The sequence below is a fragment of the Equus quagga genome, chromosome 12 (genome assembly GCF_021613505.1).
Source record: "Equus quagga isolate Etosha38 chromosome 12, UCLA_HA_Equagga_1.0, whole genome shotgun sequence".
In the NCBI taxonomy this organism is placed as follows: domain Eukaryota; kingdom Metazoa; phylum Chordata; class Mammalia; order Perissodactyla; family Equidae; genus Equus; species Equus quagga.
In genome coordinates this window covers 68,712,483-68,727,283 of record NC_060278.1, presented here as the reverse complement: position 1 = coordinate 68,727,283, position 14,801 = coordinate 68,712,483, and the positions used below count along the sequence as shown (strand labels likewise).

General features: G+C 43.7%; 1 protein-coding gene across 1 annotated transcript in view; it reads left to right on the top strand.

Annotated features, from left to right (window-relative positions):
- Positions 1-14,801, top strand: part of DTD1 (D-aminoacyl-tRNA deacylase 1) — a 174,623-nt gene that overhangs the window by 29,448 nt on the left and 130,374 nt on the right. Inside the window, exon 4 of the mRNA XM_046678100.1 lies at positions 14,367-14,473. Within this exon, the coding sequence (XP_046534056.1) occupies positions 14,367-14,473 (107 nt within the window). The remainder of the gene's footprint in view (positions 1-14,366; positions 14,474-14,801) is intronic.

Below are 14,801 nucleotides of genomic sequence, written 5' to 3'. Positions count from 1 at the left end.
TCCTGTATGTATTTATTACCTTTAGAATCTTGTAGAAACAGAATTCTGTTCTTTTTGTCTGTCTATATGCTGAAGACACTGTGTTAGTTATTGAAGGTTTTCACTGTGCTTTCATATTGGGCAAGGTGAGTCTCACCCATGTTGCTTTTTGGAGTTTTCCTAGCTATTCTTGATTATTATTTTTCTACATGAATTTTAAAATCAGCTCGTCTAGTTCCAGCAGACAACACCGATTTATGTTATTTCTATTTGGATTGCGTTAGATTTGTAAATTCATAAATCCTGTGGGCCATGATGATAATCACCCTCTAGCATATTCCCTCACCTCCCTTGACTGTTTTGTGGTGTGTTGACCCTGCTTGGCAAAACTCCAGCCCTTGGCCTTTGTGTGCCTGTGCAGCTGAATATGACTGGAGGAAACATCCATCATGTTGTGACCTGCGAGTGGGCACAACAATTGTGATACATTGACCTGTTCATTCATTCAGCTATTCTCCTATGTGACTGTTCTCTCTACTCAAACCTTCGCCCTCACCTTACCTATTGACCTTCGGTCACCTTTCCCTGAGAAAATTGCAGCACTCAGAAGAGAACTTCCAGAAGGTCCCCTCACTCCACCTGCCAGCCTGCCAGCATCTGCACCAGGAACTGCTTTCCTTCCTGTCACAGCGGCTGACCCCTCTGCTGCCCACCAAATCCCTGTCCTGGCCTGTTTAGGGACGTTCTTCCTGCCATCCCCCTCTGTCTCCTCAGTCAGTCATTGCTCCTCCGCTCCTGGATCATTGCTACTGGATTGCAAACTGCTGTTAGTTCTTCCTCTCAGAGACAGCCTCTCTTAGCGCTGCTTCCAGCTCCTTCCCCATTTCCCTACTCCGCTTTACTGCAAACTCTCTAAAAGGGCTGTCTGTTCTCACGGTCTAATTCCTCTCCTCTCATTCTCTCGTAATTCCGCTCAGTCAGCCTTTGCCTCCACGCTCTCCCATAACCACTCTTGGCGAGGGCTCCATGCCCTCCAGTTTACTAAGTCAGTTCTCGTCCTTAGCTCAACTACGTGGTCTTGTCAAAATTAAGAGAAGTGAGCTTCCCTTGCTGGCCAAGTAAATGTTTCATTCTTAAATAGGAAGGGAAGCTGGTTTTCTCCAGTGTCTTTTTCTCTGAGTGTTAACCTAGGGAATGCATTTCCTGATCATGAGCCGGCCCGATGAAACCTCTGGTCACCGCGTAGTGTTCCTCTAAACGTGTGCCTGCGAGAGATTTGCCGAGTGTTCCTGTAGAATTATTCCATCTGTAAGCCAAGGCAAAATTGGCCTATGCATTTTTTTTTTAATACTCAATGTCCAGTTATTAGGGTGTTAGGGTTCAAGTATTAGGGTAATACTAACCTTGCAGAGTAAACTGGATAACTTTTAATTGTTTTCTGTGGTTTGGACCAATTTAAATAACAGGAATCACTCATTTTGGTACAACGTGTCAGTGCAGCCCTTGGGGTGGCCTCCCTTGGTCGGGCCGGCTTCCCAGCAGCTGTGGGCCCCTGTAGGCACTTCATTTCGGGGTGTCTCCTTTCCACCTGGAGTTTCAAATGTATTGGAAGACAGTTTACAGAGTATTTTTGTGCTTTAGAAGGATCTCTGTATGTAAGGTCATGTCCCTGTTCTCACTGTGCTTTAGTTGTATTTGCTCCTTTTATTCTCAGAGTTTTTAGTATTTTTTTCAGAAAACTAGTTCTTAAGTTAATCTGTCAAGTCTAGTTATTTTTTGTTTGATATTTCATTATTTTTCCTTTAATCCTGACTTTTTTCATTTTACATACTTTGTGTGTGGTTTATTTGGTTTCTTTTCCTGTTACTGTATTTCATTTACTTTCAGTTTATTTTCTAGTAAATGCGTTTAAGGTCCAAAACTTCCGAGTTTTGCTTGACTCCTCTTTCCTCCACATCTGGTCCATTAACAAATCCTATTAGCTTTACCTTTGACACCCACACAGAATCCAGCAACTACACGGCACTTCTGCTACACCCACCCTGGCCAGGTCATCGTCATCTCTCACTTGAATTATCATGACAGCCTCTCTGTGAGTTTCCTGCCTCCACCTGGGCCTCCCTTCAGGTTGTTCCTAGCACAGCAGCCCGAGTGACCCACTTCCCCCATAGATGTTTATCCTAAGGTAATAACCTGCTTTCAAATTTGGGAATCTTTTAAGGATCACTCTTTCTTCTCAATAATAATTACAAGAACAATTATACAAATACACACACGCAGAGGGAGAGAGGGAGATGTGCACACTATTCTGAGGACTGTGGCTCTACCCCTGGGGGTGATGGGAGATGATGATGGTGGTTCTGAACAGAGGCTCCCCCTGGCTGTGGGGGCTCCCCACTCAGGGGAGGCTCCAAATTTATGCTCTCAGTCCTTTGAGTCCACCTTTGAACCTCTTTCAGGCTGCTTGTGATGTGTGTCTTTTGTCCCCAGAGACTCTGATCTGCATCAGAACCTTGCTCTGAAGCCCCTTCAAGGCCATTCTCCTGCCAAGGTGTGAAACTTATTCTGCCTCACTGCAGTGATGTTAAGTGATGCTATTAATATACTCCAATAATAAAATACATAAGAAAAACCACCAACAACATGGAGAGGCACTAAATTTGAATGTAAACCCTCTCCCATTATCAATGTCCCAGGGGAAAATTACAGGTCAGGTTTAAATTCTGTATCATATTCGAGTTCAAAGGCTTTCAAACCCAAAGGCATTGAAGTCTGAAATCAAATCCCATGGCCTGATGAGTTCAGAAACGGCCCTCTCTGCTTTCTTACTCTGCTGCTCTCGGTGGAGGGGTATCTGTGTGCAGTGGAGTTCAGTTTCTCTCAGCAGCTGTGTCTGAGCTATTTCACATAGTGGTCTATGTAGGTCCTTCAGCAGCTAAACACTGAACTGTCCCCACACAGGCTCACTTGAGCCTCGGTGAATTGACCAGGCAGCCTTGGCTACAGTTATCCCAGGCAGAATGACGCTGAGGACCCCAGCAGAGCCGAAGATGAGCAAAGCCTGATGGGCAAAGAAAGCCTTGCCTTGAGCCTCCCTGTTATGCAACAAGGACTACATTAGTTGTCTCAAGTCCATGACCTCAGAACTTCAGCCCAGATGAGAATTTAACCTCCCAGCAAGAGGTTGACTTTGGTTCTAGACATTGACTATCTTAATGTCCATCTCCTCTGGAAGCCCGTGGTTTTTTTTTTGTTTTTTAAAATTTTTTATTTGAGCTCATACTAGTTTACATTGTTGTGAAATTTCAGTTGTACCTTATTTCTTGATGTCACCACATAGGTGCTCCCCTTCACCCACTGTGCCCACCCCCACCCCCTTTCCTGTGGTAACCACGGAACTGTTTTCCTTGTCCACGTGTTTGTTTATATTCCACATATGACTGAAATCATCTGGTGTTTGTCTTTCTCACTCTGGCTTATTTCGCTAAGCATAATTCCCTCCAGGTCCTTCCATGTTGTTGCAAATGGGATGAATTAGCCTTTTTTAATGGCTGAGTAGTATTCCATTGTATATATACCACATCTTCTTTATCCAGTCATCGGTTGATGGACACTTGGATTGTTTGCATGTCTTGGCTATAGTGAAAAGTGCTGCAATGAACACAGGGGTGTGCATGTCACTTTGGATTGTTGATTTCAAGTTGTTTGGGTAGATACCCAGTAGTGGGATAGCTGGGTCATATGGTATTTCTAGTTTTAGTTTTTTGAGGAATCTCCATACTGTTTTCCATAGTGGCTGCACCAGTTTGCATTCCCACCAGAAGTGTATGAGGGTTCCCTTCTCTCCACACCGTCTCCAACATTTGTTATATTTAGTCTTAGTGATTATAGCCATTTTAACAGGTGTAAGGTGGTATGTTAGTGTAGTTTTGATTTGCATTTCCCTGATGATTAGTGATGTTGAACATCTTTTCATGTGTTTATTGGCCATCTGTATATCTTCTTTGGAAAAATGTCGGTTCATATCCTCTGCTCATTTTATCATCAGGCTGTTTTTCTTGTTGTTATTCAGTTGTGTGAGTTCCTTCTATTATGGAGATTAACCCCTTGTTGGATATATGATTTGCAAAAATTTTCTCCAAGTTGGTGGGTTGTCTTTTGGTTTTGATCCTGGTTTCTTTTGCCTTGCAGAAGGTCTTTAGTCTGAGGAAGTCCCACTTGTTTATTTTTTCTTTTGTTTCCCTTGTCTGAGAAGACATGGTGTTGGAAAAGATCCTTTTAAGTTTGATGTCAAAGAGTGTACTACCTATATTATCTTCCAGGAGTTTTATGGTTTCAGGACTTACCTTCAAGTCTTTGATCCATTTTGAGTTTATTTTTGAGTATGGTGTGAGATAATGGTGTACTTTCATTCTTATGCATGTGACTGTCCAGTTTTCCCAGCACCATTTATTGAAGAGACTGTCTTTTCTCCATTGTATGTTCTTGGCACCCTTGTTGAAGATTAGCTGTCCATAGAGGTTTTATTTCTGGGCTTTCAGTTCTGTTCCATTGATCTGTGTGCCTGTTTTTGTAGCAGTACCATGTCATTTTGATCACTATGGCTTTGTAGTACATTTTGAAGTCAGGGATTGTGATGCCTCCAGCTTTGTTCTTTTTTCTCAGTATTGCTTTAGCAATTCAGGGTCTTTGGTTGCCCCATATGGATTTTAGGATTCTTTGTTCTGTTTCTGTGAAGAGTGTCATTGGGATTCTGATTGGGATTGCATTGAATCTGTAGATTGCTTTGGGTAGTATGGACATTTTAACTATGTTTATTCTTCCAATCCATATGCATGGAATCTCTTTCCATCTCTTTATGTCATTATCTGTTTCTTTCAGTAATGTCTTATAGTTTTCATTGTATAAGTCCTTTGTCTCCTTAGTTAAATTTATACCTAGGTACTTTATTCTTTTTTTGCGATTGTAAATGGAATTGTATTCTTGAGTTCTCTGTCTTTAAGTTTGTTATTAGAGTGCAGAAATGCGACTGATTTTTCTAAGTTTATTTTCTACCCTGCAACTTTACTGTAGTTGTTAATTATTTCTGTTAGTTTTCCGATGGATTCTTTGGGGTTTTCTATATATAAGATCATGTTGTCTGCAAACAGTGAGAGTTTCACTTCTTCACTCTCTATTTGGATTCCTTTTATTCCTTTCTCTTGCTTAATTGCTCTGGCAAAAACCTCCAGTACTATGTTGAATAAGAGTGGTCATAGTGGGCATCCTTGTCTTGTTCCTGTTCTCAGAGGGATGGTATTCACTTTTGCCCGTTGAGTATAATGTTGGCTGTGGGTTAGTCATATGTGGCGTTTATCGTGTTGAGGTAATTTCCTTCTATCCCCATTTTGTTTAGAGTTTTTATCATAAATGGCTGTTGAATCTTGTCAAATGCTTTCTCTGCCTCTATTGAGATGATCTAGTGGTTTTTATTCCTTGTTTTGTTTATGTGTTGTATCACATTGATTGATTTGTGGATGTTGAACTATCCCTTTGTCCCTGGAATAAACCCCACTTGATCATGATGGATGATCTTTTTGATGTATTGCTGTATTTGATTTGCCAATATTTTGTTGAGGATTGTTGCATCTGTATTCATCAGTGATATTGGCCTGTTGTTTTCCTTTTTTGTGCTGTTCTTGTCAGCTTTGGTATCAGTGATGGTGGCCTCATAGAATGTGTTAGGAAGCCTTCATCTTCCCTAATTTTTTGGAATATCTTGAGGAGGATAGGTATGAAAGCCTCTCTGAAAGTTTGCTAGAATTCCCCAGGGAAGCTGTCTGGTCCTGGCCTTTTATTCTTTGGGATGCTTTTGATTGCTATTTCAATCTCTTTACTTGTGATTGGTCTATTCAGATTCTCTATTTCTTCTTGATTCAGCTTTGGGAGTTGTAAGAGTCTAAGAATTTATCTGTTTCCTCTAGATTGTCCATTTTGTTGGCATAGTTTTTGTAGTGTTCTCTTATATAGTCCATTGTATTTCTGTGACGTCTCTTGTTATTTCTCCTCTTTCACTTCTAACTTTATTTATCTGAGCTTTCTCTCGTTTTTTCTTTGTAAGTCTGGCTAGAGGTTTGTCAATTTTATTTATAACCTCAAAGAACCAGCTCTTTGTTTCCTTGATCCTTTCTACTGCCTTTTTTGTTTCAATAGCATTTATTATTTCTCTCCTTCTGCTGACTTTGGCCTTTGTTTCTTCTTCTTTCGCTAATTCAATTAGGTGTAGTTTGAGATTACTCATTTGGGTTTTTTCCTGTTTGTTAAGGTTAGCTTGTATTGCATTGAATTTCCCTCTTAGTATGCCACGTCTCATATGAGTTGGTATGGTGTGTTTTCATTTTCATTTGTCTCCAGATATTTTTTGATTTCTACTTTAATTTCTTCAGTGATCCATTGGTTGTTCAATAGCATGTTGTTTAGTCTCCACATTTTTGTCCCTTTCTTAGCTTTTTTTCTTGTAATTAATTTCTAGCTTTATAGCATTGTGATCAGAAAAGATGCTTGTTATTATTTCAATTCTCTTAAATTTATTGAGGTTTGCCTCCTTTCCTAACATATAGTCTATCCTTGAGCATGTTCCGTGTGCACTTGAGAAGAATGTATATTTTGCTGTTTTTGGATGGAGTGTTCTATATGTGTCTAGTAAGTCCATCTGGTCTCGCCCTATCATTTAATTCCACTGTTTCTTTGTTGATTTTCTGTCTGGATGATCTGTCCATTGATGTGATTGGAGTATTGTGGTCCCCTACTATTATTGTGTTATTACTAATGTCTTCTTTTAGGTTTGTTAGCAGTTACTTTATGTACTTTGTTGCTCCTGTGGGGGGTGCATAGATATTTATGTGTTATTTCTTCATCTTTTTTTTTTTTAAAGATTTTACTTTTTTCCTTTTTCTCCCCAAAGCCCCCTGGTATATAGTTGTATATTCTTAGTTGTGGGTCCTTCTAGTTTTGGCATGTGGGATGCCAGCTCAGCATGGCCTGATGAGCGGTGCCATGTCCGTGCCCAGGATTTGAATGGCAAAACCCTGGAGCGCTGCAGCAGAGTGTGCGAACTTAATTACTCAGCCACGAGGCTGGCCCCAATAAGTGTTATTTCTTCTTGATGGAATGTCCCTTTGATCATTATATACTGTCCCTCTTTGTCTCTCTTTACCTGTCTTATCTTGAAGTCTACTTTGTCTGATATAAGTATTGTGACACCTGCTTTCTTTTGTTTGCCATTAGCTTGGAGTATCATCTTCCGTCCCTTCACTCTGAGTCTGTGTTTGTTCTTGGAGCTGAGATGTGTTTCCTGAAGGCAGCATATTGTTGGGTCTTGTTCTTTAATCACATCTGGCCACTGTGTCTTCTTATTGGAGAATTCAATCCATTTATGTTTAGGGTGATTATCGACATATGAGGGCTTAATGCTGCCATTTTATCACTTGTTTTCTGGTTCTCCTGCATTTCCTTTGTTTCTCGTCCTGTGTATTTTGGTCTGCCAATCAAGTTATGTAGTTTTTAATGTTGTGTTTCTTTATTTTCTCCTTATTTATTATTTGTGTTTCTGTTCTACTTTTTTGTTTAGTGGTTACCCTGAGGTTTGTATTCAAGATCTCATGAATAAGATTGTCCCTTTTCTGATGACCTCTAATTTCCTTAGACTAAACCAATTCAGTCCCTGTCCTCTTCCCCTCGTAAGTTGTTTTTCTCACGTCTTATTCCACCTTGTGTTATGAGTTTGTGGTTAAAATGGCAAGACTGTCTTTGTTTTTGGTGTTTTCCTTCCCCTTGTCTTTAGTGCTGTACTTGAGTATTTGCTGTCCTGCTCTGATTCTGTCTACCTATTTAACTCCTTACTCCGTGCTTTGTAACCCCTTTCCCCCCCCCCCCCCCCCCCCCCCCTTTTTTTTTCAGGTATGAGGCCCTTCTTGAGGATTTCTTGTAGGAGGAGTCTTGTGGCTACAAACTCCCTTAGCTTATGTTTGTCTGGGGAAGTTTTTATGTCTCCATCATATCTGAAGGATAGTTTTGCTGGATAGAGTATTCTTGGCTGAACGTTTTTGTCCTTCAACGATCTAAATATGTCATTCCATTCTCTCCTATCCTGTAAGGTTTCTGCAGAGAAATCTGCTGAAAGCCTGATAGGGGTTCTTTTATAGGTTATTTTCTTCTGCTTTGCTGCCCTTAGTATCCTTTCTTTGTCATTCACTTTTGCCAGTTTCACTACTATATGCCTTGCAGTAGGTCTTTTTACATTGACATGTTTAGGAGATCTGGCAGCCTGTTCCACATGGATTTCCTTCCCTAGGTTTGGGAAGTTCTCTGCTATTATTTCTTTGAACAAGCTTTCTACTGCATTCTCCTCTTGTCCTTCTCTAATACCTACACTTCTTATGTTGCATTTCCTAATTGAGTTGGATATTTCTTGGAGACTTTCTTCATTTATTTTTAGTCTTAGTTCTCTCTCCTCCTCTATCTGGAGCGTTTCAGTATGGTTATCTTCGATTATGCTGATATGCTCCTTTATGGTGTCTGCTCAAGCCTTCAGGGAATCCATATTTTGTTTTATTTCTTCCATTGTGTCTTTCATCTGTAATATTTCTGATTGATTCTTCTTTATAGTTTCAATGTGTTTTGTGAAGTAGCTCCTAAACTTTTTGAATTGTTTCTCTAACTTCTCTTTTACCTCGTTGAGTTTTTTGTTGATAGCTATTTTGAATTGTTTGTCATTAGATTATGTATTTCTGCATCCTCAGGACTGATTTCTGGATCCTCAGGACTGATTTCTGGGTACTTGTCATTTTCTCTCTGGTCTGGAGATATAATATAGTGTTTGATATTGCTAGAGGGAGTTCTGCTCTCTTGCATGTTGTCATTATTTGGTCATATTTACTGCCTATTGCCTTTCGGGGGGCGGGGTCAAGAGCCGTGTATTGTGAGCCCTCTGCCTTCAGCCAAGATCCCAGGGGCTGTGGCTGTGCTGAGTGGGTCAGGGCAGGCGTGCTTACTCCTGCATGCTCTCGGGGTTTTCTCCCTCTGCTGTCCTGGGGTGTTGGCTTGATAAGATCACCACAAAAGCTTTCACCTCAGTAGAGGGCTTCCCTCTAGCCTGCAAGGGCCCTTGGGAGTCCTTGATGTTCCTATGAATGAATGTCCCCTCCCCTGTTCCTTCCCTCTTGGAGGCCTCCCGTGGTCCCGGATCACAGTCTTTAGGGGAGGGAACGAAGATTTCTCTTACTCCATTCCACCTCCTCCGAGTGGGGCTCCAGTCTCTCTGCCCTCTGTCGTATGGCTGCATGGGTCTCTCTGACGTTTTTTGTGTTGTGTTTGGATGTCCTCTGTTGGATTATGGATGTTTTTTTTGGTTGTATATTGGAGGGGAGAGATTCCTGAGAGACCTCACTCTGCTGTGATGCTGACGTCACTCCTGGAAGTGCCTGTTTCTAGCTCTTTGGTTTGGAATTGGAGTGGCTCCCCTTTGGTGACAGATACCCTCTCTCTCCTGTGACCAGGCACTTTCTATGCTGGGCCACATGGCCTGTCCCCACTTTCTCTTGTTATTGAATCCCAGGCCTGAGATATCTGCTGCCCAAAGGAGGTGTCTTCCTCAAGTTGATTCACCCGTTGCAGAGCCGCGCAAAGACCACCAATAAGGGGGGACTTGAGCCTGGAGAGAAGCTGCAAGATTCCTGGGATCACTGATCCAGTTCTCCCATGGCCCTGAATGTAGATGGAATCCACAGTGGTTCTAATCCTGCCCACCTAGGCCTGGCCCTCACTCTCTGAGACACTCACCTGCCAGGGCCTGTAAGGTGCCCTTTCTCTGTCAACTGAGTCTTTTCACCAGCCAAGTCACTTATGAAATGCCATTCCTGGAGCTGCTGGCCTCTGTCGAAGGCTCCCAGAGATGGTGCTCCTCATCAGCTTAGCCCTCTGGGGAGGTGGCGGCTGGGAAGCACTCTGAGTCTGTAGAAGCAGCTCCGTGCTTTTGGACAGCTGCCTTAGTGCCCACAGCCCACCATGTCACATTCCTACAGGCTCCAGGCATGGTGTAAGCCTGTACATCTAGACCAGACTCCTCCAGCCACAAGAGCCTAGCCTCACCACATGCTTATTTTGAGCCTCAAGTTCCACACATTTGCTTGATTTCTTGGTTCCCAGCCTGTGCACTGATGTTGGGGTGTTGATCAGTTACACCCTTTTCCCTGCGCAGCCTCTGAACACATTGAAAGTAACAAAGAGGAAGCGTGACCGGTAGGGTGCTGCCTTGATGGCAGAGGGAGCCACCTTTGGAGATGTGCTTAGATGGGCTGGCCTGAGGCTCAGTGTCCAGGACCAGTGTCCAGGACCAGTGACCCAGAGGTAGACCGAGCCCCAGCTGTGCAGAGCTGGCTCACAAGAGCAGAGAACTTGGGCCTTCTATTCTCCTCATTCTTCTTCAATAGCATGTGTGGTGGTTTTTTTTTTTTTTCTGCTGAGGAATATTGTCCCTGAGCTAACATTTGTGCTAGTCTTCCTCTATTTTGTATGTGGGTTGCTGCCATAGCATGGCTTGATGAGCGCTGTGGAGGTCCATGCCTGGTATCTGAACCTGCGAACCCCAGGCCACTGAAGTGGAGCTTGTGAACTTAACCACCATGCCAGTAGCATGCTTTTTTGGTGTGGTTTTCTGCTTGCCCTCCACCCACTTCCCTCCCCTGCCGTTTGCCCATCTACTACCATGAACTATGGTAGGAATGACAATAGTAACAGTGACTGAGATTTCCCGTGCACTGATGGCTGGGCTTTGGGCCCAGTGCCCTGCCTGTACCAACTCATGTGTACCCTCCTTGTGGTGACTGTCCTGCTGCCATCCTGGAACAAACCAGGACACAGAGAGGCAGGGCGTGGCTTCTTGGTGGGTGGTGCTACACAGCCAAGCGTTGTTCAAAGGGGCATGCACGTCAGCCCTTGCAGGTAAATAAGGTGCTCTCATGGGGCCTCAGATAGCTGCTGCTGCAGACCAGGTCACGGTGGGTTTGGCTCCCTTGGGGAGTTCTCCTGCTGGAAACATGTGGCACAACCGTGTCTGACACGTGCTTCTCCTCTGCTTTGTATAGAACCCTGGGACTTAGATTTAAGAACGACTTGATTATATCACCATTGGAGCCCAGATGTTTTGTAGATATGTTTCTGTCTTTTAAGATTATTTAAAAAAATGTTTTTGTTTTCCCTGGCCAATATAATTTTTCTTGGGGACTTTACTCTTTGATCTGCACTGGAAAAAATGTTACCATTTTAAGACCTCTTAAAACATGTCTTTGGATTTATTGTCTGTACAAATGGAAATTCAGATAATAGTTCTGTTCTTAACTGAAGAAAAACAGGAAAAGAAAATAAATTTCTTTCTACTTGGAATGATAAACTCAGCGAAGCATATGCCATATATCCTGGCAACAGAAAATCCAGGTCGGAAATAATTCCTTTCCTCCTGAGTCTGCCTTCAGCTTCCCTGAGGAGTGAAGCGGCTGAAATTCGCTACTAATTGTAGCCATAATTTTAGCATGCAATTAAACACATGATTTCCTTCCCAGCTGATGTCTTTTTAGCTAGTCTGACATGGATGAAACAAAAGCTCTGTAGATTTGAACAGCCACTTTAATCGGATAGGAGGTCATGGAAGGTCCCCATTATTTGAGCACATTTGGCTACCCAGTAGGAACTGGACTAATCTTGCCTATAAAAATGGCGAACAGCTTGGGTGCTTCTAATAGTTTCCACTGCTACTGTCTGTGCTCTGAAGAAAACCAACAGTGTGCCCATTTTGCTAAGACCCTCCATGAGGTTAAGAATCATTGGAGGGAGTAATACCAGGTGGGGAAGAATCAGAGGTGGACATTGTGTGGTTGTGGTGGCAGGAGCAGAGGCTCACAGAGGTCACCTCACACGATGGCGGGTCTGATGTCTGAGGACCCCAGGACCTGAGAGCAGATCCGCTCTCCAGGCGGGAAGCCAGAAAGGCTCCAGGCTCCAGGATGGCCCACCTTGGGCTGCTTTTTTCTTCCTTGGCCTCTCCCAGAGGGTCGTCTGTACAATAAAGGATAGTCTGTGTGAAATAGGGCTCCCTGCCCAGGGGAGTTTGGGGACCACCAGAGTAAAGAAAAGAAATAGATTTCTCTGCTCCAGGATGTCCCGAGAGCCTGTTATATGCTGCTGTATATTGTGATTCTCCAAGGGAGAGTTCAAACAAGTGTGATTTTCCAAAAGCATGTGATTGTAGCATTCTTTATTCAAGGAACACCTGGCAGGACACAGTTGGAAATCTCTGTTGTGGTTTGGTGGAGCCTCTTGAACATGGCTTTTTATAATAGTAAGAGCACACAGTGATTTTGCGCACTGATGTGCTAGCCAGCGTCCCGGGCACTTCCGTGCTCGGTCTCACTGAAGTTTCTCCATGACTGAGGTCCTCGTTAGTATCCCTGTGGTGCGTGCAAGAAACTGAACCATTGGGAGGTTAAGAAACTTGCCAAGTTCTCAGATCTAGTTAGGGGCTGAGCCTGTCCTCTCTTCCAGCCTGAGTCCTGGTTGCCCTTCAAGTCCTGGACCTTGTGTACACCCACCGAAGAAGCCTTTCTCATTTACTTCCCATCCCCCAAGGTAGGGACTCTGACCCTCTCTGGCCTCCAGAGCCAGAATCCCTCATGGTCTACTGTGCTGCGTCATCACTCTGGCGGGCCCATCTGTCTCCCACAGTAGATCTCAGGGTTCATGAGCACCACGGCTGTCTGTGCCTTTGAGCTGGGTCTTTGGTCTCTAGCACTGTGCCTGGCACATAGTTGCTGTGAGTGACTTTCAAATGAGGACTGTATCTCATACACTCTTTCTGCTTCTTCACAGTGGGTGGGAACAGAAGAAGTCCTGATGGTTCTCAGTTTCTGAGGACTCATATTTATTTTAATTCTATGGACCCAACTCTTCTCTTAGTTTCGGATTTATCAGAAATGGTGTGCAAGTAACCCTCCCTGCTTGTCAAGAACATTGTGTTCCCTTGAGTGAGTGTATGTGTCATCAGCAGTGTTTATGCCCAGCACTTAACAGAGATGCTTGGATGGATGGAGTTGACATTCTGGTTATTCCATGACATTGTCTCTCAAAGCATGTGCTTGGTTTTCTTTATAAATGTAATTCACTACTTGAGAATTGATTAGTCACGATTGAGTGGGTTTGGGTGTTAGAAGATTAGGAATAGGACATAGAGAGGCACACTTGTCTGGGGTAGCCTGTGGCCAGTTTGACAGCGCATCCTGGGGAACAGGATGGTTCTGCTGCCTTGTTGATGTGAGGGAGGGATGTGGGGCAGGGGGAGATGAGTGGCCCCCAGTTTTGGGCAGTCCCCTCCCACGGGGAGCAAGGTGTCTCCTCAATTCTTGGGCCTGCAGTGCTTGGGTAGCTTGACCTGCCTTTGACCCTACAGCAGGGGAGCAGGACCTCTCGCTCCTTCTTAGACCATGCAGGCCTGCGGGTCAGGTACAGGGCAGTTTATGAGATTATTCGGGAGGAGCCTCCTAAGCTTTCTTTTCCTTTTATATTTGATTTGCTTAAAAATTTTAATTATGAAACATATAGAAAATAGACACCAGTGTACTCATTCCCAGTTGGTCACATTTACTTCAGATCTCTCTCTCAAATCCCACCACCCCTGCCTTCTCTTCATTGTGGATGTTGCTACTGTCCTCTGCTTGGTGTTCATCTTTCCTGCCCATGTTTGTTTTGGGTATTTAAAAATAGCGTATAAATGTTATCATAATGATGTGTCTTTGTTGTAAGTTACTTTTTAAAGATCCCATTATCTTTTTAAGGTTTGCCATGTTGATGGATGAGGCTGCCATATGGTATTCCGTTGAGGAGTTACGGCAATGTGTATACGTTCATTCCCCTGCTGAGGACAGTCAGATTCTGTCCCCTTTTTTCTTTTATAAACACTGCCAGAGTGAATGCTCTTGAACATTTCTTGTTATACAAGCGTTTCTAGAGTAGACTCCCCAAAGTGGAATTCCAGAGTTGTCAGGTGTGTTTGACTTGAATTTTACTCGGTACGGCACCAAAAAGCCCTCCAAAGTGGTTATACCAATTCACCTTCCCACCGTCTTACAGCCCTGCTAACCCACGTTTTCTCCGACGCCTGCTGCTACTGGATCTTTTCCTTCTTGCCAAGGCTGTGGGGCGAGCAGTGGCATCTCTTGCTGTTTAATTTTGTTTCCCTCACTACTCGAGGTGTGCGCCAGTCCTATTCCCCAGGTTTCTGAGGACGTTGATCTAGGTGTGCTTTTCAGATGGGGTGATCTGGGGCCTGCATCTCTTGTAACTTTGAATTGCTCTTTCAGATGGCAAGTTTGGTGCCTACATGCAAGTCCACATTCAGAACGATGGGCCTGTGACCATAGAACTGGAATCCCCGGCTCTTGGCGCTGCTACCTCTGACCCAAAGCAGGTAAGCCTGGAATCAGATTTTAGAGTCTGTCTCCTGGGCGACTGTGATATCTTTTGGCTTCGATTTCGTTCCTGGAGCAGTTTTCCTTCTGAGGTAGAGAAAACACTTCACTACAGCAACCTAGTATTTATTTTAATATATCCCTTTCCAAGGATGCATCCGTTTACACTGTATCTCCTTACTGCTGCGCTGGGCAGGACAGCACTTCTTCCTTGCCTCCTCCCGACTTTGGATTCCAGAGGAAATGTCTTTTGTAGAGTCCAGTTCCTCCTCTGGCCCTCCTGTTCCCTGATGAGGTGCCTTGGCTCCCACACACCGCTGGGTGGCA